This window comes from Phalacrocorax carbo, chromosome 28, assembly GCF_963921805.1.
Source record: "Phalacrocorax carbo chromosome 28, bPhaCar2.1, whole genome shotgun sequence".
Lineage (NCBI taxonomy): Eukaryota > Metazoa > Chordata > Aves > Suliformes > Phalacrocoracidae > Phalacrocorax > Phalacrocorax carbo.
In genome coordinates, this window is record NC_087540.1 from 1,403,060 (window position 1) to 1,425,364 (window position 22,305).

The window sequence follows — 22,305 nt, forward strand, 5'->3', positions numbered from 1 at the left end:
GGGAATTTGACAAGGACTTTCTGTCTCAAGCAGGGGGGCAGCCAGCGTGGGACCCCCCCCGGCCACCCTGTCCCGGGGGTTATCGGCATTCCTGGCTCCGCGTACCGGGGGTTTCTAAGTTTTGCTGTTCGACACAGCCAGGGAGAACTATAAAAAGCACCGGAGCTGGCACGGCTCCCAAGTGTTTGCCGGGAGCAGCATCCCAGCCCGAGCCCTGACCAGTCCCCAATGCCGCCGCGATGCGGGGGCGCTTTGGGCTGTGCCCCCTCGTTTCTGTGGTCCCGGGGGATGTCGCTGTGCCCAGGCTGTGCCGGGGGCTCTCCGGTTCCACCGTGCTGGTGGGTGCTGCCACGCTGCCCATTTTGGGGCTGTGCAGCCCTGTTTTTCCCACCCCTGTGCCGGGGCTGCCCCAAATGACCAGGCCACCACTCCGCGCCATCCATTTACTGGTTTTAATACCCACAGAAGCACAGAGGGGGGGTTTGGGCAATGCGTACCCACTTTGAACCTGCAGCAGCGGCTCCTGCCGTCCCTGGGAAGCGCACAAGGGCCCCCCTGCACCCTGGGACGGGAGCTGAGCTGCAGCACAGCTTGGTGTCCCTGTGGCACCCCCCAGAAGGGCGTCACAGGGTGAGGACCCTTGGGCCAGAGGTGGGAGAAAGTGGCTGGAGGTGACGCTGGCACGTCGATGCCATCACCTGCCCACGGTCCCCCTCTTGATTTTGACTCTGTTGTGACTCCGGGAACAAAACACCCCTTGTGCTACATTTTGGGTCGTTGTTGGTTCCTTTTGAGGGGATCTTTAGTTATTAGGATTTCTTTGTACAGATATAAAACAAACAAGGAGGCAGACACCCAGCAGTGAGGTTTCGTGCCATGCCGGCGTCCACGCTGGCGTCCCAGTGCCGTCCCCATCCACGCCGGCTCCAGGACCCGGGGAGGTGGTGGCTTCTGCCCTGGGGTTTGGCTCAGTCATCGGGGGGCTGAGCCAGGCCTGGTGGGGGGGGACACAAGAAGCCCCAGGTGAAGGGAAAGCCCTGAAGGCAGATGCTGGGGAGGAATGGGGGAGCTGGGGGGAGCCCCGCGCTCACCAGGGCGGCAAACCAGCTGGGGCGGCTCCCACGTCCCGTCCTCCCGGCAGCGGATGATGGGCGAGCGGCGCTGGACGAAGCCGCGGCGGCACTGGTACCGCGTGATGGAGCCGATCTCGTAGCGCTGCTTTGGTTTGCCAAAGGCGCGGGCGTTGCTGACGGCGGGGGGCGGCCCGCACTGCACTGCAGGGAGGGGGGGCAAGGGGTCATTGCACCCAGCCATGGATGGACACCCCCCAAACCGGAGCAAAACACCCCCCCAATAAACCCCAAACACGCCGAAGGTCCCCGCACACGACCCATTTCCCCACTGTGGGGATGGGGGAGAACCCCCACTTCGGGGTCACGACGGGGTGCAGCCCCAGGCCCCCAGCCTGGGGCAGGGGTGCGGGGAGGGGGAGGCACGGCTTACCCAACCCCATTTTGCAGGTGTAAGAGAGGTGGTAGTTGCAGGGCACGTCGCTCCACTGCCCCTCGTCGTGCCACACGATGACCACGCAGTTCTCCCCAGAGAGGAAGTAGCTGTCGGGCTGCCCGGGGTGCCAGTTCTCGTAGAGCTGGGGGGACAGGCAGGACGGGGTGCACAGGGCACCCCAGAGCACCCTTTAAAGGGCGGGGGGTCCACACCAGCATGCACCCGTCTGCAGCCTCCTGGCCGTGACAGCCCCGTGGGAAACGGGGTGCCACCTCCGTGCCCCATGGCGTGGCCTTGGGGCCTCAAAGCTTGGGGTCTGCTCACCCACGGCACCCCCAAGGATGCCTGGCTGAGGCAAGCGGCTCTTGGGGGGGCTCCAAAGCCTGGTCCCAGGGTCAGACCCCATCCCCTGGGCACATTCCCATGCGATGGAGAAGGATGATGAGGTGCCGGGGGGGTGGGGGTGGTGGTTCTTCTCCTGGAGGGGCACACCAGGGCTGGCAGTCCGACTTACCAAGGGGCTCCCATCAGACCACTGGAAATCCCCCTCGATGGTCCGGTCATTCAAGCCGATCCACTGGTACTCCCTGTACTCATCTGGGAAGGCACGGGGGTGTTTGGGGGGGGTGGCACAGCCAGGTCCCCCCAGCACCCCCTGTCAGGAGGGGGCTCAAGGGAGCTGGAGGCTGAGTTTGGGGAGTTTGGGGGTCTGGGGGTAAGTGCAGGGAGGTGTGTGGGGGGGGAGAATTGGGATATGGGGTTTGGGGACAAGGGGACCCCCGAAGGGGACACAGCGGGATCCCCCCTGCACCCCCGGAGGAGCGGTGGGAGGGGGTTGGCCGGGAGAGGGCGGCAGAGCCCTGTGTCCCTGCGTCCTGCCTGGCCTTGCCTGCCCCTGCCTGCCCCTGCCTGTTCCTGCAGCTCCCTGCCTGGCCCTGCCTGCCCTTGCCTGTTCCTGCAGCTCCCTGCCTGCCCCTGCCTGGCCCTGCCTGCCCCTGCCTGTTCCTGCAGCTCCCTGCCTGGCCTTGCCTGCCCCTGCCTGCCCCTGCCTGTTCCTGCAGCTCCCTGCCTGGCCTTGCCTGCCCCTGCCTGCCCCTGCCTGTTCCTGCAGCTCCCTGCCTGGCCTTGCCTGCCCCTGCCTGCCCCTGCCTGCCCCTGCCTGTTCCTGCAGCTCCCTGCCTGGCCTTGCCTGCCCCTGCCTGGCCCTGCCTGTTCCTGCCTGCCCTTGCCTGTCACTGCCTGTTCCTGCAGCTCCCTGCCTGGCCCTGCCTGCCCCTGCCTGCCCTTGCCTGTCACTGCCTGTTCCTGCAGCTCCCTGCCTGCCCCTGCCTGGCCCTGCCTGCCCTTGCCTGTCACTGCCTGTTCCTGCAGCTCCCTGCCTGCCCCTGCCTGGCCCTGCCTGCCCTTGCCTGTCACTGCCTGTTCCTGCAGCTCCCTGCCTGGCCCTGCCTGTTCCTGCCTGCCCTTGCCTGCCCCTGCCTGTTCCTGCAGCTCCCTGCCTGCCCCTGCCTGGCCCTGCCTGCCCCTGCCTGTTCCTGCAGCTCCCTGCCTGGCCCTGCCTGCCCCTGCCTGTTCCTGCAGCTCCCTGCCTGCCCCTGCCTGGCCCTGCCTGCCCCTGCCTGTTCCTGCAGCTCCCTGCCTGCCCCTGCCTGGCCCTGCCTGCCCCTGCCTGTTCCTGCAGCTCCCTGCCTGCCCCTGCCTGGCCCTGCCTGCCCCTGCCTGTTCCTGCAGCTCCCTGCCTGGCCCTGCCTGCCCCTGCCTGTTCCTGCAGCTCCCTGCCTGCCCCTGCCTGGCCCTGCCTGCCCCTGCCTGCCCCTGCCTGGCCCTGCCTGCCCTTGCCTGCCCCTGCCTGGCCCTGCCTGGCCCTGCCTGCCCTTGCCTGGCCCTGCCTGCCCCTGCCTGGCCCTGCCTGCCCTTGCCAGGTCTCTCCCTGCCACTTTCCTATTTCACCTCCTCGTCCCTCCAGGCCTCTTCCCCCCCTGCCCTGTCCCCACCGCTGCCGCCCTGCTCTGCCTCCCCCCGCCTTCTCTCCACGTCTGCTTTCAGGCAGGTTGCTGCTGCCTTCAAATTTACTTGTGTGTGGCCAACCTCTACTGGTCTGTCCGCCCATCATGCATCCATCTGTCTGCTCCCATGTCTATCCACGTACCCATCCATCTTTCCTCACATCTATCCATGTATCTGTCTACCTGTCCATCCATCCATCCGCCACCAGCCCCGCTATTCGGCTGTGTCTCGCACTTCCCCTACCTCTCACTAGCCAGTGAGCATCTAACCGCACTCCGGTCAATCCATCACATCAGCTATTTCCTTTATTTTCTTTGACTTCCCTAGACCGTGTCTGCCCCTCCCTCGGCACAGCGGGGTAGGGCTCTGCCTTGGCTCTCGGCCGCTTTTTGGCCTAAGGTTTAAAACTTGAAGCCTAGCGTTGAAGGATGCCGAGGGTCCCGGGGCAGAGGTCCAGGGTTGGGGATGCAGCGGGCTCCGGCGTGCCATCACATACTGTTGATGAAGTCCTGCTCTTCGGGGGTCAGGATGGTGGCCAGGTGCCCCCCGTAATGCCTGCACTGGGTCTCCGCGTCCTCCCAGCTCCTCCGAGTGGAGAAGTGCTTGTAACAGGCTCCCTGGAAGCTGTCCCAGCCGGGGCTGCACTGCTCCAGCGCTGAGCCGCAGCGGGAAGCAAGGGGGGAGAGAGGAGAGGGTCAGCGTGATGGAGCCCAGCTCATCAGCAAGCAAAAAAACCACCCCAAAACCTGATTTCCCCACGTTTATGTCTTCTGGGCTGCTGGTTCAGCAGCTGAGGCTGCAGCGGGAGCTCCGCAGGGGCCCAGCCGGCGCGGTCGTGGGGGGGACCTGGGGGACTCACATCTTTCACAGCTGCTGCCTCCGTAGCCGGGCAGGCACAGGCAGGTGAGGTGGGCGCCGTCCTCCGTGCAGGTCCCTCCGTTCAGACAGGGGTTGGGGACGCAGCCACCTGCAAGGCACACGCAGCCTTCCTCACCGCGGGGGCTCAGAGATGGGGAGCGCCTCGTTAAAGCCTCATCCCTGCAGTGAGCACCCTACAGCAGTCAGACGCCTGAGCCGGCCACCTCAAGCACCAAGTCTGGGGCAGGGGAAGGACTCGGGCGCACGGCGACGTGCCCGGAGCCGTCCCGTCTGCCCACGCTGCCCTCGGTTTATGGGAAGCGCTCAGCTCGCCCGCCGCGGCCAAGAGCTGGCTGGCCTTGGTTCTTTGGCCTCTCCCCAGGGCACGGGGACGTGAGCTGGACGCCCTCATCCTCCACACCAGTGGGTTCGCTGCCACGCCAGCCCCTGGCCCGCTCCTGCCGCCCGGGGCCGGCTCCCGCTTTCCCCTGGAGCGAAGCAGCGAATGCGCTTTGGGATGGGACGCGCAAAGGACACGCGTGCGGCATGTCCTGGCCGCACGTCCTCAGCCTGGCAGCAAGGTGAGCCTCGCGCCTGCCCCCCCGGTGTCACCTCCAGCCTGGCCGAGGCTGATAACTCAGCCGGCGCCGTCCCTGACCCGTGCGGCCCCGCTAGCCCGTTACGGTCATTAAGGCGCCTGGAGCACATCGTGTGCTCCCAGCCCTGTCTCAAGAGCGTGATTAAGGGCTGCCGCCAGCGCCGGCGGAGCGGAGACTGAAAGTCCTTGACACCCTCCAGCCTAATGATGCCCGTTTAATGGTCCTTGGCTCGGAGGACGATGCTGCCATCCCTCACCCATCCCCAGACACCATCACCTCCCTGCAAGGTGCCAGCGGCTCACTCGGGACACCCAGCTCATCGCCAGCAGACCGAGACATGGAGCGGGGTGAGCTATTTAGGGCTCTAAAGCCACATGGCCGACTCTTTCTGAGCATCTCTCCTTGCCAGGGCAAAGGCAGCCGTCCTGCCAGGTCTGGCCACCTGCGTCCTCCGTGCCACGGGACCGAGCAGGGCACTGCCGGACCCGGGAGGGGCAGGGACCCCGCATGGTCCCCTCCGCTGCAGCTGCCCTTGCAGGGAGCCAGGAGGGCAGATGGGACAGGGGCTTGGCTGCTGTAAGCAGGGTCGGAGCTGGGAGCACCCCGGCGTGGGTCTGGGTGGGTGACACCCACCTGCGGCAGTTCACGCACCCACTGCTCACCCATCTCAGCCCCCCGTGTAGGGGGAGCGGGGCTGAGGGGGGGACACTGTGCTCCTTGGAGGGACTGCAGCGACTTTGGGGTGCTTGGCCATTGAGGGCTGCATGAGGTGGGGGTGCGCTTGGAGGGGGTCTGTACCCCATCACCCACCAGCGTCCCCTGTGTCTCCAGGGTAAGCCCCCACTGCTCACACCATGCACCTTCCAGCCCTTGTCCCTCCTCCCGGGGCAGCACGGGGTAAACCAGCCCCGGGGGGGGCTCACAGGGGGTGCGAAGCAGCCGTACCCCACCTCGCACTGGGGTCCCATCCACCCCGCTCCCGGGGGCTCGCGGGATTGGGGGGGGGGGGCTGGGAGATTAGTTCGTCAGTGGGAGAGGCGTGCGGGCGGTGAGCGAGGCAGCAGGCGCGAGGACGAAGGGAAGAGCTAGCCGAGATGCTTGTTCTAGAAAGCTTTTAATTCCCTTTATTAGTATCACTGTTAGTCAGAGTGGGGTTTGGGGCCTTCTTTTGATTATTTTTTTTTCATGGAAACAGTCATTAAAACACTTCACAGAAGTAGAAGAGATTTAAGTGCATGCAGAGCTCGGACCAATTTGTTTGACAAATATGTGCTTCTCCAGACCTGTAACCTTCCCTTACCCAGCTGAGGAGGAGAGATAGAGAGAGGAGAGACGGACAGACAGACAGAGGGAAGCACAGCGTGAAGGAAAGGTGTTGGCTTTCTCTAGTGCCAGAGAGCAGCCAGGAGGGCTGCCCCGAGGGCGAGGGTGGTGCGGCGGGGACCCCCGGCCGAGCGGGTGCCCGCCCCGACGCTGGCCCGTTCGGTGGGGAGTGCGGGCAGGGGGGCAGCCGTGCTGGGGGCCGGGTCCCCCAGCGGGGTCCCCGCCGGGGCCACCCCAGAGCTGCCGGTACGGGGAGAGGTGAGGCCATCCCTGCGGGTCCCACCTGGTTCTCCAGGAACGGCTGCAAGGAAACCCTCCACGGTTGCAACGGAGGGAGCGGGTTGCTCTTCCTCCTCCTCCTCCTCCTCCTCCTCTTCCTCCTCTTCTGAAGGTGCAGCAGGCATCCCACGGTCAGTGCCTGGGTGTCGCGGCACAGCCTCCTCACCTCCTGTGGCCGGCACGCTGCTGCTGCCGCCAGGCACCTCTGTGTGCCACGGTGTGACCGCTGTCACCTCCGCCACGGGGACCGTGCTCCCATCCCCTGGGGACATGGGCGAGGGGAGCCACAGGGACCCCGACTGCTCCTCTCCCTCCTCCTGCGGCTGCGAGGGCGCGGGGGGCAGCGGGGACACCCTGGGACTTTCGACCACGTCTCCCGAGAGCTCGGCATCTTCAGCGGTGGGGACGGGGGTGCTTGCCCTGCCGGACTCGTGGCCCTGGCGGGGGGTCCCACCAGGCTCTCGGCTATCTGTCGAGGTGGCAGAAGCGACACTGGTCGGCGATGTCACCCAGTGCCCGGGTGCCCCGGGGCTGGCAGTGTGGGCTGGCCGCCCCACGGCGTTCCACGGGTAGTCGGGACGGTGCGTGGAGGCAGCGGGGCTGGGGGGCCGGGGAAACCCCTCTGGAGGCTCCGTGTCACCTTCTGCAGCCCCTGCTGGGGATGGGGCGCTGGTGGGTCCCTCTACGCCCACCCGTGGGGCCGTGGAGAGCGTCTGCGTGCTGGTGGCTCCATCCGGCTCCATGGGCTGGCTGGGGTCTTGCCCTCCACCCGGGCTCTCTGCCGATGTGCTGCCAGGGTCCCTGCCCAGCGCTGCTCCCTGTTCCTCCTCTGCAAAGGGCAAGGCAGAAAGGCATGAGCCACCGGTGCCAGGGAGCCAGCCAGGCCGCGGGGCCACGGGCACCGGCATCGCCCACCGGTGCTGCTGATCCTGCCGGCGGCGGGCAGAACGGGGGGGCGACACCGGCACAAAGATGCTCAGGGAGACAGAACCGGCCCCGAGCCCGTGTGACGTTGTCCCCTCTGAACCAGCACGGCAGACCGAGCTCCGGCTCGGCCACCGCCAAGCCCAGCCCCGACACAGGCTTCCCTGCGGCAGGGGCCATGCTCAGCCCCTCACCGCTGCGCCTGGCCTCCTCTCCCTTCGGCTGCCAGCACCCTTCTCTGGCTCTTTGCATTGCTAAACCATGGTCCGGCACTGAGCCTGCACGCTACACCCAGCCGAAGGAGGGACGGACAGACGTCCCCGCGCCGGTGACTTGTGCACAGCCTTACACCAAGACACCAGCGCCCCGGCCATGGGTGCTCCCTCCATGGGAGGGATGGGAATGGCTGGGGTGACCCGGGCACCCACGGGCGCCTCCAACCTCTCCTCGCATTCCCGGCGCCTCCGTCCCTGCGGCTCCTCTCTGCACCCCATCCCTGGCACCACCGCAGCGGGATGGCTCGCGCCCAGCCGCTGTGCCCTGCCCAACTGTCCCTGTCACCCCATCCTCCTCCTCACGGGGGACGGGCTCCCCGGTTTTGCACCACAGCTAAGCAGGACGCCTGCCTCGGGGACGGCCGGGGCCGTGGGGGAAGGGGAGGCAGAGGTTGGGTGACCTGAGGACACGGAGGTATCTAGCGGGGGGTGCCGGGCCCCTGGCCCCGGTGCGTCTTCGGGGGACGGGCTCGGCTTTTCCAGCTCAGTGTCCTTAAAGAAAGGGACGGCGTATATAGCCCCTCGCGACTCAATCTCCACTTGCGCTTTGGGCAGCTGCAGCTCCTCCAGCTTTTCTGCCACTGTAACAATCTCCTGGAGGCCCTCGGGCTCTCTGGCTCGGTATTTTCCTGCAGCCTCAGGGAAAGAGTTTGTCCCTTCTGTGGGCAGAAAGAAAGTGGGATATTACTGCCCCATCCTGGCCCCGCGGCAGGCAGAGATGCCCTCGCTCCGGCGCGGGGCTGGAGCCCTGGGGACAGCCTGGCACCCCGGCGGGGACCCAGCTCTCCTCGACCTCCCCTTTCCCCTCTATGCAGGGTCAGCACGGGGCAGGATCAGGCCCTCCCCAGGCGCTGCCGGAGCCGGTGGGGCCGACAGCCCCAGCGGGAGCTGTGGGGCTTGGCAGCACACCGCGGGGCCGGATCCTGAGCCCTGTTTCCCCGGGGCGATGCCGATTTACGCCATCTGCGCTGGCCCCAGAGCCATGCTCCAGCCCGGCTGCCCCCGCAGCCGCCCGGCCAAGGCTTGTGGCTTCGGCAGGCATCCAGGCAGCGCCGAGTTTTACACTTGCAGCATTTTCTGCTCATCCCTGCCCTTCCCATCAGCGGCTCTTCCCGCTTTGCCTCCTCCCCTTCCAGTGAACCCTAAACCTCGATGCACATGGGCACCCCCACCCCGGGGGGACCCCTCCACGCCCCCATCCCCACCCCGGGGAGTGCAGTTAGTGGGTTACAGGGGTCACCGATTCATGGGACGTGTCCATCCTGCCTAAGCCATGGGGTTCCCTGCCGAGAGATGGGGAAACTGAGGCACGGAGATGCGCGGCATCCAGGTGATCCGAGAGAGAGCATCCCCCTCTGCGAGCGCCCGTGGCCCCGAGGGGCGCACAGAGCCCGTGGCCCCGTGCACTGAGATGTGGGATCAGGAGAGGAGGAGCGGCTCTTCCTCCCTCCGTGCCTGCTATCCCTGCCAGCCTCCATCCTTGCTTGTCCCCTCCCGGCTTATCGCCACGTCCGCCAGCGCGCAGGCCATCCCACTGCCCGCGGGTCTCATTTCTTAGCAACTATCATGATATATATCGCCCAAAACCAGCCTTGCAGGGAGCCGCCTGTGACCCCGCTGGCCACACCGCTGGGGGATGAGCACCCGCGGAGAAGTCCCCACACAGCTCTCACAGACCAACGGTGCCACGCAGGACATCCCTGTTCTGTCACGATATAGTGGTGTGCAGTAGTGAGGACACGCAGAGCATCCCTACGCTGTCACGATATATCAGCATGCACTGTTAAGACCATGCAGAGCATCCCTCCTCTATCACGGTGTATCAGCATGCAGTATCGGGACCATGCAGGTTATCCCTCCCCTATCGCGATATAGAGACCACACAAGGCACCCCTATCCTACCCCAGTCGGGTGACGCACACGAATGAGACGGTTCCAAAACTACTCTATCGCGATATCGCGACACACAGCACAGAGAGCGCGCGGGGATCCCGATGCCATCCCGACCCTGCAGGGCATCCATCCCAGCTCCGCTGCACCCAGTGCCTCGGCACGCGGGCGGGCCGGAGCCGGCACCCCGCACCCACCGGGCACCCGCGCCCTTGCCCGGAGGCTTCCCAAAAACCTCACGCTGGTCCCCGCCCGGGAGCATCCGCGGGCCTGGGGGGGTGCCCCTCTTTACCTCGAAAGCAGTACGCATCGTATCTGCTCTGGGCATCGGGGAATCCCGTCTGGTTGCGGAAGAGGAAGATGGTTTTGACACCTGGCAGGGCCCCGCCGCAGCGTTCCCGGGGGGTGACGATGGGGTAGCGCACGCTGCCGTCGGCCAGCCAGCCGGGGCTGCAGGAGTCCAGCCCCGCGCTCCAAGCCGCGTAGAGCTGCCCCGTGCTCGCCAGCTCGGCGCCCAGCGCCCGGCAGCGTGCCGCCGCCTCCTCCAGTGTGAATTTCTCTAGGGCCGTCTCCAAAAAGATCTCCCCTGCGAAGAGAGGAAGGAGACGGGCGTCAGAGCCGGGGAGAGGGGCATGGGCTCCGGGAGCCCCCTCGCCTCCTCCGCTCTCTGCACGACCCCAGGAGCTGGCTCGGAGATGGGGACCTCCGGCGTGGAGGGCCCTGCCTGCCTCCGCTCTCCCTGCACGCGACAACCGTGGCTCGGGCACGGCCGGAGCTCTTGTGCCACGTGGGATTCCTGCCCTCGCAAACGGAGCTCAGATTTTAAAACACCCATGAAAGGGACTGCGGAGGAGCAAGTCCGCGCCCTGCACAGCGCAATCCGCCTACGGGATGTTTCTAAGGGGACCCGCAAGCCCAGCTGATGCTGTGGCGGGGCTTCACGGCGAGAAGGGCTGGAGAGCGGCGGCCCGAAGGCACACGCCGCGTGCCAGCCGCCGCGACCGCACCGCTCTCCCCGTCCCAGCGTGTCACGCCCCGCATATCGGCGACCCGCACCACATCCCTGCCGCCCGCCTGGCATCACCCCAACCAACCCCACAGCAGCCGCGGCCGTCGGTGGGGAGCACCATCGAGGGAGGGACCGGCCACCCCCGCGCCTGGGCGGGACGTGCCCGAGCTGCAGGACGTGCAACACCCCGGCGCATGCGAAGCGCGGCGTGAGCTGGCCCGAACCCCGAAACACCACGCGGCGCGGTACCCACGGCGTGCCGCCAGGCCGGGGCACATCAACCTGGGCATCCTCCAGGGAGAGAGCCCCGCGCCCCACTAAACCCAACCAGAAACGCTTCGGGAAGCAGCGCAAAATCCCCGGGCTTGCGTGAATCGAAGCGCCCAAAGCCTTGCAGAGCTCAGGGGTTTCGGAGCCAGCGCCTGCGGTTCAGGGGGGGCTTTTTCACTTGGGTTCACAACGGGTTATTGGGGCGAGTTAGCACGGCCGCAAAAAGCAGGGGTGGGTGGGATGGGGCTGGCGGCACCGCAGGCACCTGGGAGGTCCTCGGCGTAGCAGTACACGTCATACATGTCCTCCGGGTCCACCACCCCGTAGTTCCTCACCCCGGGGAAGCCGTTCATGTCTCCGTAACAGGCCTCGCGGGGCGTGTGGATGGGGTACCTGGGGCAGGAAAGCACAGGGGAGGGCTGGCAACTCGCGGAGGGGTGAAGGGGAAGGCGGCGGGCGCGAGAGCCGGGCGGCGGCGGTACCCACCTGACGGTCTGGTCGGCGATCCAGCCGGCGTCGCACTGCTCGTAGCCCCCGAGGTAGGCAGCGTACAGCTGCTCGGGGGTGGCGATGCGGGCGCCGATCCTGTCGCAGGCGTCCTGTGCCTCGGCAAAGGTGTAGGCATAGCGCATGGAGCCCTCCCGGTAGTGAAACACCACCCCTGCGAGGGGGGGACACGGGCATGGGCAAGGGGCTTTACGGCAGCCCCCACCCACATGGGTGCATCTAACCCGGGTGCACCTTTGCAGCGTCCCCCACCCACATGGGTGCATCTAACCCGGGTGCACCTTTGCAGCGTCCCCCACCCACATGGGTGCATCTAACCCGGGTGCACCTTTGCAGCCCCCACCCACATGGGTGCATCTAACCCGGGTGCACCTTTGCAGCAGCCCCCACACACATGGGTGCATCTAACCCGGGTGCACCTTTGCAGCAGCCCCCACACACATGGGTGCATCTAACCCGGGTGCACCTTTGCAGCCCCCACCCACATGGGTGCATCTAACCCGGGTGCACCTTTGCAGCCCCCACCCACATGGGTGCATCTAACCTGGGTGCACCTTTGCACCGTCCCCCACCCACATGGGTGCATCTAACCCGGGTGCACCTTTGCAGCAGCCCCCACACACATGGGTGCATCTAACCCGGGTGCACCTTTGCAGCCCCCACCCACATGGGTGCATCTAACCCGGGTGCACCTTTGCAGCCCCCACCCACATGGGTGCATCTAACCTGGGTGCACCTTTGCAGCAGCCCCACACCCACATGGGTGCATCTAACCTGGGTGCACCTTTGCAGCGTCCCCCACCCACATGGGTGCATCTAACCTGGGTGCACCTTTGCAGCGTCCCCCACCCACATGGGTGCATCTAACCCGGGTGCACCTTTGCAGCGTCCCCCACCCACATGGGTGCATCTAACCTGGGTGCGGGAGGGGTTTGCTGAGCCAGCACAGGGCACCTGGGCAGGTTGGGTGTCTGCTGCCCCCCACCCCAAATCCCAGCGCCCCCCACCTCGAGGTACCTTTGACTTTGACGTCGAGGATGTCGTGGCCGTCCTCGATGCCGTGCTGCACGTCGCAGCGGTAGATCCCCGAGTCGTTGGGCCGCAGCTCGGTGAGCAGCAGGGAGGCGTTGGTGTAGCGCTGGTGGAAGATGGGCAGGGAGGCGCGGAGGCGATAGTCCTCGTTCACCTTCACCCTGTCCCCCCGGGCTACCAAGATCTCCACCTCCCTGCCCTCAGCGATGAAGGTCCACTTGACCCGGGGGGTTCCCAGGACCGCCCGGCGCCCGGCCGTGCTGGCGGTGGGCTGGGGGCCGAGGTAGGTGATGAGGCAGGGGATGGTGATGTCGCCCGCCAGCACGGCGTCAAGGGCTGGGTGGCGCGGGATGGAGACCTGCAGAGCCTTGAGGTCCTCTGGGTGGGAGAAGAGAGGAGCCGTGAGCGGGGACCGGCGCGGGGTGCTCCCCCCAGACCCCCACCACAGGGCAGAGAGCTGAGTTACCTGCGCCATCTCCGGGGCCGAACACCTCCGGGACCACCGTGGGGGCAAACACCCAGAGCAGCAGCAGTGGGAGGGCTGAGGCCATCCTCTGCCCTGCAAGGAGGGAGGAAAAACCACCGGCTGTGCTTAAAATTCAAAGCAGCATCAAAAATATCCCTTCCCTGCACGAGGGGGAGAGGTCAGGGGGAGACCCCAGCCCGCCTGTGTGGGGACGGGGTGATGCAAGTGGCATTGGGGCCCAGAGGGAGAGGCCGGCACTGGCACGGCCACGGGGCAGCCTGGACCCTTCGATGGTGGAAAGGAGAGGGGAGAGGAGGAAATGTGCCCTGGTTAACAGGAGGAAGGAGAGAGCAACTGGGACCATTGGCTGGGCTGCACTGGGTCCCATCCAGCCCCACCAGCCTTCCCACGGCGCCGGGTCCCCTGGGGACAGCAGAGCCCAGCCTGGCTCCGACGGCACGGAAAGTCTGAGCCCAAAGCCTGGCCGTGGCGGGCAGGGAGGCGATGCCAGAGCTGGGGCTGTGTGTTCGCAGGCGCCGCAGTGAAAAACCTCAGAAGGGGGGTTTATTTAATAGCTGGTGTTCGGCAGGAAAGAGGCAGCGAGCCCCGGCTGGGGAGGCGAGTGTGCGAGCGGGGCGTGCACGTGTGCTCTCGTGCTGCCGCATGTGCGTTGCAGCCTGCACACGTGTGGGTGTGCACATGCGTGTGCGCTCACGCACGTGTGCGCCGCGACGGGGTGGGGGGGGTGGGGGGTTGTGCGGAGGGGGTTGAGGTCAGCGAGCTGCCGGGCCGAGGGCACACAAAGCACTGGGGCGGAGGGGGAGGGAAGGAGCAAGAGGGCGTCTCTTTGCCATTCAGCTCACGCCAGAGGTTCCCCACACGCTGGGAAAACCAGGGCCGACCAAAGCAACCATTATATTCCAGGCCTGGCACAAAGGGCTCTCCTGGCGGGCTGGGGACCGGTGCTGAAAGGAGAACCCAGCAGCAAGCACTGCCATCGCCGGCCCCCGGCCCTCCCTGGGATCCGCTGGGGGTGCTGGGCATGCCACGGAGGGGCTCCGGCTGCCCACTGCCTCTAGAGAGGCGTCCATCCAGATGCAACCATCCAGAGAGGAAGCTGATGCTGGGGATGCAGCACAGCCCCGATACCCCCTCACCCCTGTGCAGAGGCTCCTCAGGGGGCTGGGGGTCTCCTCAGCTGCCCATACCGGGGGTGCACCGTGCGGTTCCCCGGGGATGCACCACGCCGTTCCCCAGGACAGGAGCACAGTGACCCCGAGACTCAGAGCAGCTTTGTAATTTATGAGCTCTTTGTGCCGCATTGATTTCGGCGGCCACAGAAGCGGATTTGGCACCTCTGTGGATCTCTCTGGGCCTCCTGACAAGAGGCTGTCCTCGTCGCCTGCATCCCTCTGCAAATAGTGCTCCCTGAGTATACCCATGGACCGATGCACCAGGGAGGGGGGGTTTATACAGCCCCCAGCACCACACACCACGCATGCACAGCTCCCAGCACCACGCACCATGGATGTACAGCCCCTGGCATGACACACCATGCACATACAGCCCCTGGCACCACGCACCATGCACATACAGCCCCTGGCACCACGTACCATGGATGTACAGCCCCTGGCACCACGTACCATGCACGTACAGCCCCTGGCACCGCACACCATGCACATACAGCCCCTGGCACCACGTACCATGGATGTACAGCCCCTGGCACCACACACCATGCATGTACAGCCCCTGGCACCGCACACCATGCACATACAGCCCCTGGCACCACGCACCATGCACATACAGCCCCTGGCACCACGTACCATGGATGTACAGCCCCTGGCACCACGTACCATGGACATACAGCCCCTGGCACCGCACACCATGCACATACAGCCCCTGGCACCACGTACCATGCACATACAGCCCCTGGCACCACGCACCATGCACATACAGCCCCTGGCACCACGTACCATGGATGTACAGCCCCTGGCACCGCACACCATGCACATACAGCCCCTGGCACCGCACACCATGCACATACAGCCCCTGGCACCACGTACCATGCACATACAGCCCCTGGCACCACGCACCATGCACATACAGCCCCTGGCACCACGTACCATGGATGTACAGCCCCTGGCACCACACGCCATGCATGTACAGCCCCTGGCACCGCACACCATGCACATACAGCCCCTGGCACCACACACCATGCATGTACAGCCCCTGGCACCGCACACCATGCACATACAGCCCCTGGCACCACGTACCATGCACATACAGCCCCTGGCACCACACACCATGCACATACAGCCCCTGGCACCACACACCATGGATGTACAGCCCCTGGCACCACACACCATGCACATACAGCCCCTGGCACCACACACCATGCACATACAGCCCCTGGCACCACGCACCATGCACGTACAGCCCCTGGCACCACACACCATGCACATACAGCCCCTGGCACCACGTACCATGCACGTACAGCCCCTGGCACCACACACCATGCACATACAGCCCCTGGCACCACGTACCATGGACATACAGCCCCTGGCACCACACACCATGCACATACAGCCCCTGGCACCACGTACCATGGACATACAGCCCCTGGCACCACACACCATGCACATACAGCCCCTGGCACCACGTACCATGGATGTACAGCCCCTGGCACCACGTACCATGGATGTACAGCCCCTGGCACCGCACACCATGCACATACAGCCCCTGGCACCACGTACCATGGACATACAGCCCCTGGCACCGCACACCATGCACATACAGCCCCTGGCACCACGTACCATGCACGTACAGCCCCTGGCACCACACACCATGCACATACAGCCCCTGGCACCACGTACCATGCACGTACAGCCCCTGGCACCACACACCATGCACATACAGCCCCTGGCACCACGTACCATGGACATACAGCCCCTGGCACCACACACCATGCACATACAGCCCCTGGCACCACGTACCATGGACATACAGCCCCTGGCACCACACACCATGCACATACAGCCCCTGGCACCACGTACCATGGATGTACAGCCCCTGGCACCGCACACCATGCACATACAGCCCCTGGCACCACGCACCATGGACATACAGCCCCTGGCACCGCACACCATGCACATACAGCCCCTGGCACCACGTACCATGGATGTACAGCCCCTGGCACCACACACCATGCACATACAGCCCCTGGCACCACGTACCATGGACATACAGCCCCTGGCACCACACACCATGCACATACAGCCCCTGGCACCACGTACCATGCACGTACAGCCCCTGGCACCACGTACCATGGATGTACAGCCCCTGGCACCGCACACCATGCACATACAGCCCCTGGCACCACGTACCATGGACATACAGCCCCTGGCACCGCACACCATGCACATACAGCCCCTGGCACCACGTACCATGCACGTACAGCCCCTGGCACCACACACCATGCACATACAGCCCCTGGCACCACGTACCATGCACGTACAGCCCCTGGCACCACACACCATGCACATACAGCCCCTGGCACCACGTACCATGGACATACAGCCCCTGGCACCACACACCATGCACATACAGCCCCTGGCACCACGTACCATGGACATACAGCCCCTGGCACCACACACCATGCACATACAGCCCCTGGCACCACGTACCATGGATGTACAGCCCCTGGCACCGCACACCATGCACATACAGCCCCTGGCACCACGCACCATGGACATACAGCCCCTGGCACCGCACACCATGCACATACAGCCCCTGGCACCACGTACCATGGATGTACAGCCCCTGGCACCACACACCATGCACATACAGCCCCTGGCACCACGTACCATGGACATACAGCCCCTGGCACCACACACCATGCACATACAGCCCCTGGCACCACGTACCATGGATGTACAGCCCCTGGCACCACACACCATGCACATACAGCCCCTGGCACCACGTACCATGCACATACAGCCCCTGGCACCACGTACCATGGATGTACAGCCCCTGGCACCACGTACCATGGATGTACAGCCCCTGGCACCACGTACCATGCACGTACAGCCCCTGGCACCACGTACCATGGATGTACAGCCCCTGGCACCACACACCATGCACATACAGCCCCTGGCACCACACACCATGCACATACAGCCCCTGGCACCATGCACCATGGATGTACAGCCCCTGGCACCATGTACCATGCACATACAGCCCCTGGCACCACACACCATGCACATACAGCCCCTGGCACCACACACCATGCACATACAGCCCCTGGCACCATGTACCATGCACATACAGCCCCTGGCACCACACACCATGCACATACAGCCCCTGGCACCACACACCATGCACATACAGCCCCTGGCACCACGTACCATGGATGTACAGCCCCTGGCACCGCACACCATGCACATACAGCCCCTGGCACCACACACCATGCACATACAGCCCCTGGCACCACGTACCATGCACATACAGCCCCTGGCACCACGTACCATGGATGTACAGCCCCTGGCACCGCACACCATGCACATACAGCCCCTGGCACCACACACCATGCACATACAGCCCCTGGCACCACGTACCATGCACATACAGCCCCTGGCACCACGTACCATGCACATACAGCCCCTGGCACCACGTACCATGCATGTACAGCCCCTGGCACCGCACACCATGCACATACAGCCCCTGGCACCACACACCATGCACATACAGCCCCTGGCACCATGCACCATGGACAATGACCATCACGTGCAGACCCCGACCCCCCTCCATTCCCAGCAGGAGCCCAGCACAGGCAGCCAAAGCCTGATCGCCCAGGACCTGGCCAGCGGTGGCAGAGCCAAGCCAGGGGCTTTCTCTGCTCTGGCTGGATCATTTGAATTCAGCCCCACAGCTCTGGAGCGAGAGACAAAACCCTCCTGCTCAGCAGCCATGGCTGGGCTCCAGTGCGGGGGCTGGCTGCTGTGTCCCCCCAGGCGGCCAAGCGAGGAAGGCTTTTGTCACGGGCGCCTTTTCTTCCCGTTCCCAAGGCACCGCAGTGGCGTGAGCACCGGCCGGCAGCAGCCGTGAAGCCCCGGGGAGGAAATTCAAGGGATAAAACTCTGCAGGAATGGGGCAAACTGGGCCGAGCAGGTGCCTGCTCCCCTCCCGTGCCCATCCCTGGCTGGGACCAGGGTGCCAGCACCGGGAATGGGATGCGGAGAGGTTTAAACCTAGTTTCATCTTGCCCATGGGTGATGCCCTGAGGTCCTGGAGTCCCCTGATGGCAAGAGACTCTCAGACGTCATGTTTGGGGTTTGGGGTTGGATTTTTGGGTTGGTTTTTTTTTTTCCTATTTACCACAAATGGAAAAATTTTCAGCCCACATGTCAGGGAGGGAACAGCTGGGAGCAGGGCTAGGGAAAGGCAGCCAAAAAGCTCAGAGAAGGCAGGGATGGTGGCGGCTTGAGGGGCTTAATCATCTCTGAGACCTCGGAGCTCAGGAGCTGCCAGGGAGGGACCAAGACATAGGCACGCACCCACGTGGCAGAGCCGGCTAACCTCCATTTCCTTGGGAAACCAGGTGGAAAATGGAGCTGAAGTCTATTTTGGGACAGGAACAACCTTCCTGTCTCCCTCCAAGCTTGACCCCACTTCCAGAGGCAGCTCCTTGAACACGGGACCAGCTCGATTTGGGGCTGCAGCACGTGGTCCAGGGTGAAAGGCAGGAGATGCTGCGAGAGGACGGCCGAGAGCCGGATCCCTTCCCATCCCCGGAGAGGGGCTTTCTCCTCCACAGCCCCCTTGTCCCCTCCACGTGATGGTTACTCATCCCGGCTCACAAGGTGCCCTGCCAGCCCGCAGCGAGCCGGGGGGGAGGGACAGGCAGCGGAGCGGTGGCTTTCCAGGGATGCTCAGCTGCAGAATGAGTCAGCAGCCACGGGCAGAGTCTGGCCCCGCTCCAGGTGCAAGCGGGCAGCCCCATCCCCACCACCAAAGGGCTTCGGACACCCCGCTGCCACCCCAGCCAGCCGGACATACCGACCTCCCCGTCCACGCACGCACCCATCCCAGCACCCACGTGGCTGCCGCCATATCAGTTCCCCCCCACCCCGGCTCCTTGCTGCAAACTGGTCCTGCATCCAGGATCCGTCCCCACCCCTGGATGTGCATGGGGTGCAGCCGTGCTCGGAGGGGTCCCTGGTGCGGGGCAGTGGGGGGGGGGTCAAGCCAGCTCCCCTGGGAGGGGGCTGGGGCGCAAGGGCTGCACTTTGTGCAGGGGATGCAGCAGAAAGCGCCCGGCAGCCTCTTGGCAGCAGCTGCTGGCAGAGCTTAAAAGGCCGGAAGCAGGTGGGGAGAATGGGGGGTCCCTCCGGCTGCCAGAACCACTCAGCCCCCCCTGTCCCAGCAGAGAGAAAGGGGCTCCTTGTTGCAGGGCTGGGATGCAGGGATGTGCCCCCCGTAGCAGAGGGACTGGGGGGGGGGGGCCCGGGAGGGTCTCTGCAGAGATACAGTCCCTCACAGAGGGGTGGAGGTGGGAGCAGGCACCACAGGGACCCCCACATGTGAAGATTTGCACCCCCATCCCCGCCTTTCCCAGCTCTGAGGCTCTGATGGGGAAACTGAGGCACAAGGTGGGGCAGGAGAAAAGAGGTGGAGGATTGGGGGGGGTCCCCAGATTTCGGCACTGCCACTCAGTGGTACCTGCTACTCCAGGGCTCCCCGGCCCCTCTCCATGCTCACCAGAGGACATGCAGCTCCTCGCTCCCAGCTCAAGATCACGGTGCCCTGGGGAAGGACCTGGGCTCCCAGTTTCCCCAGTCTAAATGCACCCCTTGAAAAGCAGCCCTAAAGCATCCCCACCACCCTCTCACTGCCGTGCACCCACCCACCAGCTGGAAAAGGCTCCGGGCTGGGGCAGAGGGAGTTATTCCCACCCCTCCAGCAGCCGAAAGGAAGAGCAACAGGTTCTGGGATGGACTGAGACGGGAGAAGTCAGCGTGATGGGAGAGGAGGCGGCTTTGGCCGAAAGCGGTCCCTGGAGGGGATGCTCAAGGGCAGCCCCTTCATCCCAGGGACAAAATGCAGGAGGGGAAGGGGTTTGCAGCAAACCACCCCAGCCCAGGGAACCCCACGAGGGACCTGGGGTTCACGCTGGGGCTGCTCGGTGGGGAAAAGCCATGACAATCCTGCAAAACATTTCTGTTTTCCCCCAGCCCCTCCTGACCCTGCCACTGGGACCCTGGGCAGAGCTGGGGGAGGACGGGGAGCTCCAGCGATGCCCTGCAGCCACCCCAAACCCAAGGCACCTCTGGGTGCAGCTTTGCCCCTGAAAACCTCCCCATGGAGAGCAGCGACATGGCCGGGCAGGGGAGGAGGGAGCCGAACCCCTGGGTCTCTGTGCAAGCCCCTGCCCAGCTCCGTGCCTCAGTTTCCCTTTCCACTGCTACCCTGACTGCAGCCTCCCTGGGGCAAGGACCCGCCTGGAGGCTCTGTGGGACCACCAGGGTGGGCTCCCCCATGACAGGACACCCCAGATCCGTGCTGAACCCCCCAACAGATCTCCCAAAAGAAGGGTCCCATGGGAGCAGCTGCTGAAACCAGCCCCCAAAACCCCTCTTACCCCCAACACCTTCGGACCTGAAAGCTGGCCGGGCAGCGGGAAGGGCTGGGCTCCAGGCTGCAGCGGCCGGGCAGCACCAAAGTCCTTTTTCCATCCAACTTAGCACGAAATCCCCCCTTCAGCCCCCACTCTGCCTCCAGCGCTGCAGAGCCAGCACCGGTACAAGCTGATCCATTAAAAAAAACTTGCGGAGCGATGTTGTCCTCCCAGGGGGGGTCGGTGACAAGGACAAACCTCCCTGAAGCAGGACCACGGGGACCACCAGCTTCGAGCATCCTCCGCTTCAGGGCAAGAGGATGCCCTGTGCCCCCCACCCCGCCCCGTGCCTGCATCCCACAAGGAAAAGCTCAGCATCCCTAAGCCAGATCATCTCTCCTCTTACTTTCCACCAGCGTGGAGGTGAAACAAGATATTGAAATTAATAGCGCAGTACGGCAGCAGGCAGCTGCCTGCCCGGACCACGCATCGCCCCGCGGTTGACCGTCGGCCGAGCCCAGCGCGTTCCCCGCATCCCACCTTGCTCGGTGCGCGGCGGCAGCCCCGCGGCGGCCCTTCGTCGCGGCGGGGGGAACGGCAGCGGCGGGGGGGGGTCCCCTTCCCCAGGGCCCCTCCGCGGGGCTGAGCTGCGGCCTCTCCGGGGCAGCGCAGGCAGCGGTCGGCGGCAGGTTGGCAGGACGGCTGGGAACGAGCTCCACCAGGCATAAGTGCAGGCGCCGAGAAAAGAGGAGTCCTCTGTGTGTGTCCGTGTCCTCGTCTCTTTTTTTTTTCCCTTCCCTTTTCCCTCCTCCTTTTATATTTATTCCTTCCCCTAATTAAGAAAAAAAAAAATTATTACCGTGTTGGCAGGCGCTTCGTCCCTCCCCTCCCCTCCCTCCTGGCAGCTGGCAAAGCCAGCACGAGATGCCGAGCGTGGGGAAAGGAGGATGTTCAACCCGGGCACGTTATTTAACCCAATGCAGCAGAAGTGGAGGAGCAGCCGGCGCTGGCTCCTCCGGACCCAGCCGGAGAAGGGGGACCCCCCCGCCACGACCCCCCGCCACGATACGGGAACACCCTGTGGATGGTTATTTCTAATATTTGGTAGCCTCAGCTGGATGGGGAGGGGGTTACGGGTGGGGGTCCCCGTGGCCAGCGGAGGCTTTGTCATGCAAAACTCCCTTTGCAGCAAGGCTGGTGGATCCCCACGTGGGTGGAGGCACCGTCCGGGGGGCTGGAGGGACCCAGGGGCTTCACGGCACTCGCAGCCGAGCTCGGTCCCACGGAGAACACGCGCCGTACCTCAGTTTACCCGCCTGCATCCGTGTCGCAGGGACCCAGGATGATTAATGCATCTTTAGGTTTGATGGCTCGCAGATTGCTCCTGGAGGAACGCGTCGGGAGCTGGGTGCACTGGGCACCCCCTGGGATTCCCTGGGCACCCTCTGGGATCCGGGGTGCTGTTGGGGACCCTCATTTGCAGACCCAAGCCACTTGGGAGAAGGACAGCACCCACAAATTGGCATCAGGGCTTTTTTTAACCAGCTTGCTCAAACTTTCTCTGGTGTGGAGCATCCTCTGCCCGGGGGGGCCGGTGTGGAGCCTGCCAGATAATTGCTCGGGTGAGTTTGCAGAAAGCTGCAGCTCCCGAGCAGAATTAATCATTCGTCACCCTGGGAAATAATTACGGGCGGCGGAGATGGTCTGGTTAGCGGCGCAGCCCGGCGGGTGATGCACGCCGCAACGCT

At 64.8% G+C, this 22,305-nt stretch overlaps 1 protein-coding gene across 2 annotated transcripts; it reads right to left on the bottom strand.

Moving 5' to 3' along the window:
• Nucleotides 1-444: 444 nt before the first annotated feature.
• Nucleotides 445-21,371, bottom strand: BCAN (brevican). Of its 2 annotated transcripts, XM_064474993.1 has the most exons (15): nucleotides 21,098-21,370; nucleotides 12,946-13,038; nucleotides 12,465-12,857; nucleotides 11,427-11,601; nucleotides 11,206-11,333; nucleotides 9,954-10,247; nucleotides 8,173-8,430; nucleotides 7,213-7,401; nucleotides 6,577-7,041; nucleotides 4,373-4,480; nucleotides 4,010-4,168; nucleotides 2,021-2,103; nucleotides 1,504-1,648; nucleotides 1,092-1,274; nucleotides 445-994 (listed from the first exon to the last, which is right to left on the bottom strand). In XM_064474993.1, the coding sequence occupies exons 2-15, from the start codon at nucleotides 13,028-13,030 to the stop codon at nucleotides 969-971; spliced, it is 2,691 nt and encodes an 896-aa protein (XP_064331063.1). In that variant the 5' UTR covers nucleotides 13,031-13,038; nucleotides 21,098-21,370; the 3' UTR covers nucleotides 445-968. The 2 variants fall into 2 exon arrangements, with proteins under 2 accessions (XP_064331063.1, XP_064331062.1); XM_064474992.1 differs by having other exon boundaries at nucleotides 6,577-7,401; nucleotides 21,098-21,371.
• Nucleotides 21,372-22,305: the final 934 nt, after the last annotated feature.

What these genes read in the sequence shown, in the direction of transcription:
- BCAN (XM_064474992.1), bottom strand. Translation starts at nt 13,030, where the DNA reads ATGGCCTCAGCCCTCCCACTGCTGCTGCTCTGGGTGTTTGCCCCCACG. An exon ending in AGGCAGCAGCTGTGAAAGAT is followed by an intron (nt 4,169 to 4,372) that starts GTGAGTCCCCCA and finishes GCTGCGGCTCAG; the next exon opens with CGCTGGAGCAGTGCAGCCCC. An exon ending in CCAGCTGGTTTGCCGCCCTG is followed by an intron (nt 995 to 1,091) that starts GTGAGCGCGGGG and finishes CCCCCCCACCAG; the next exon opens with GCCTGGCTCAGCCCCCCGAT.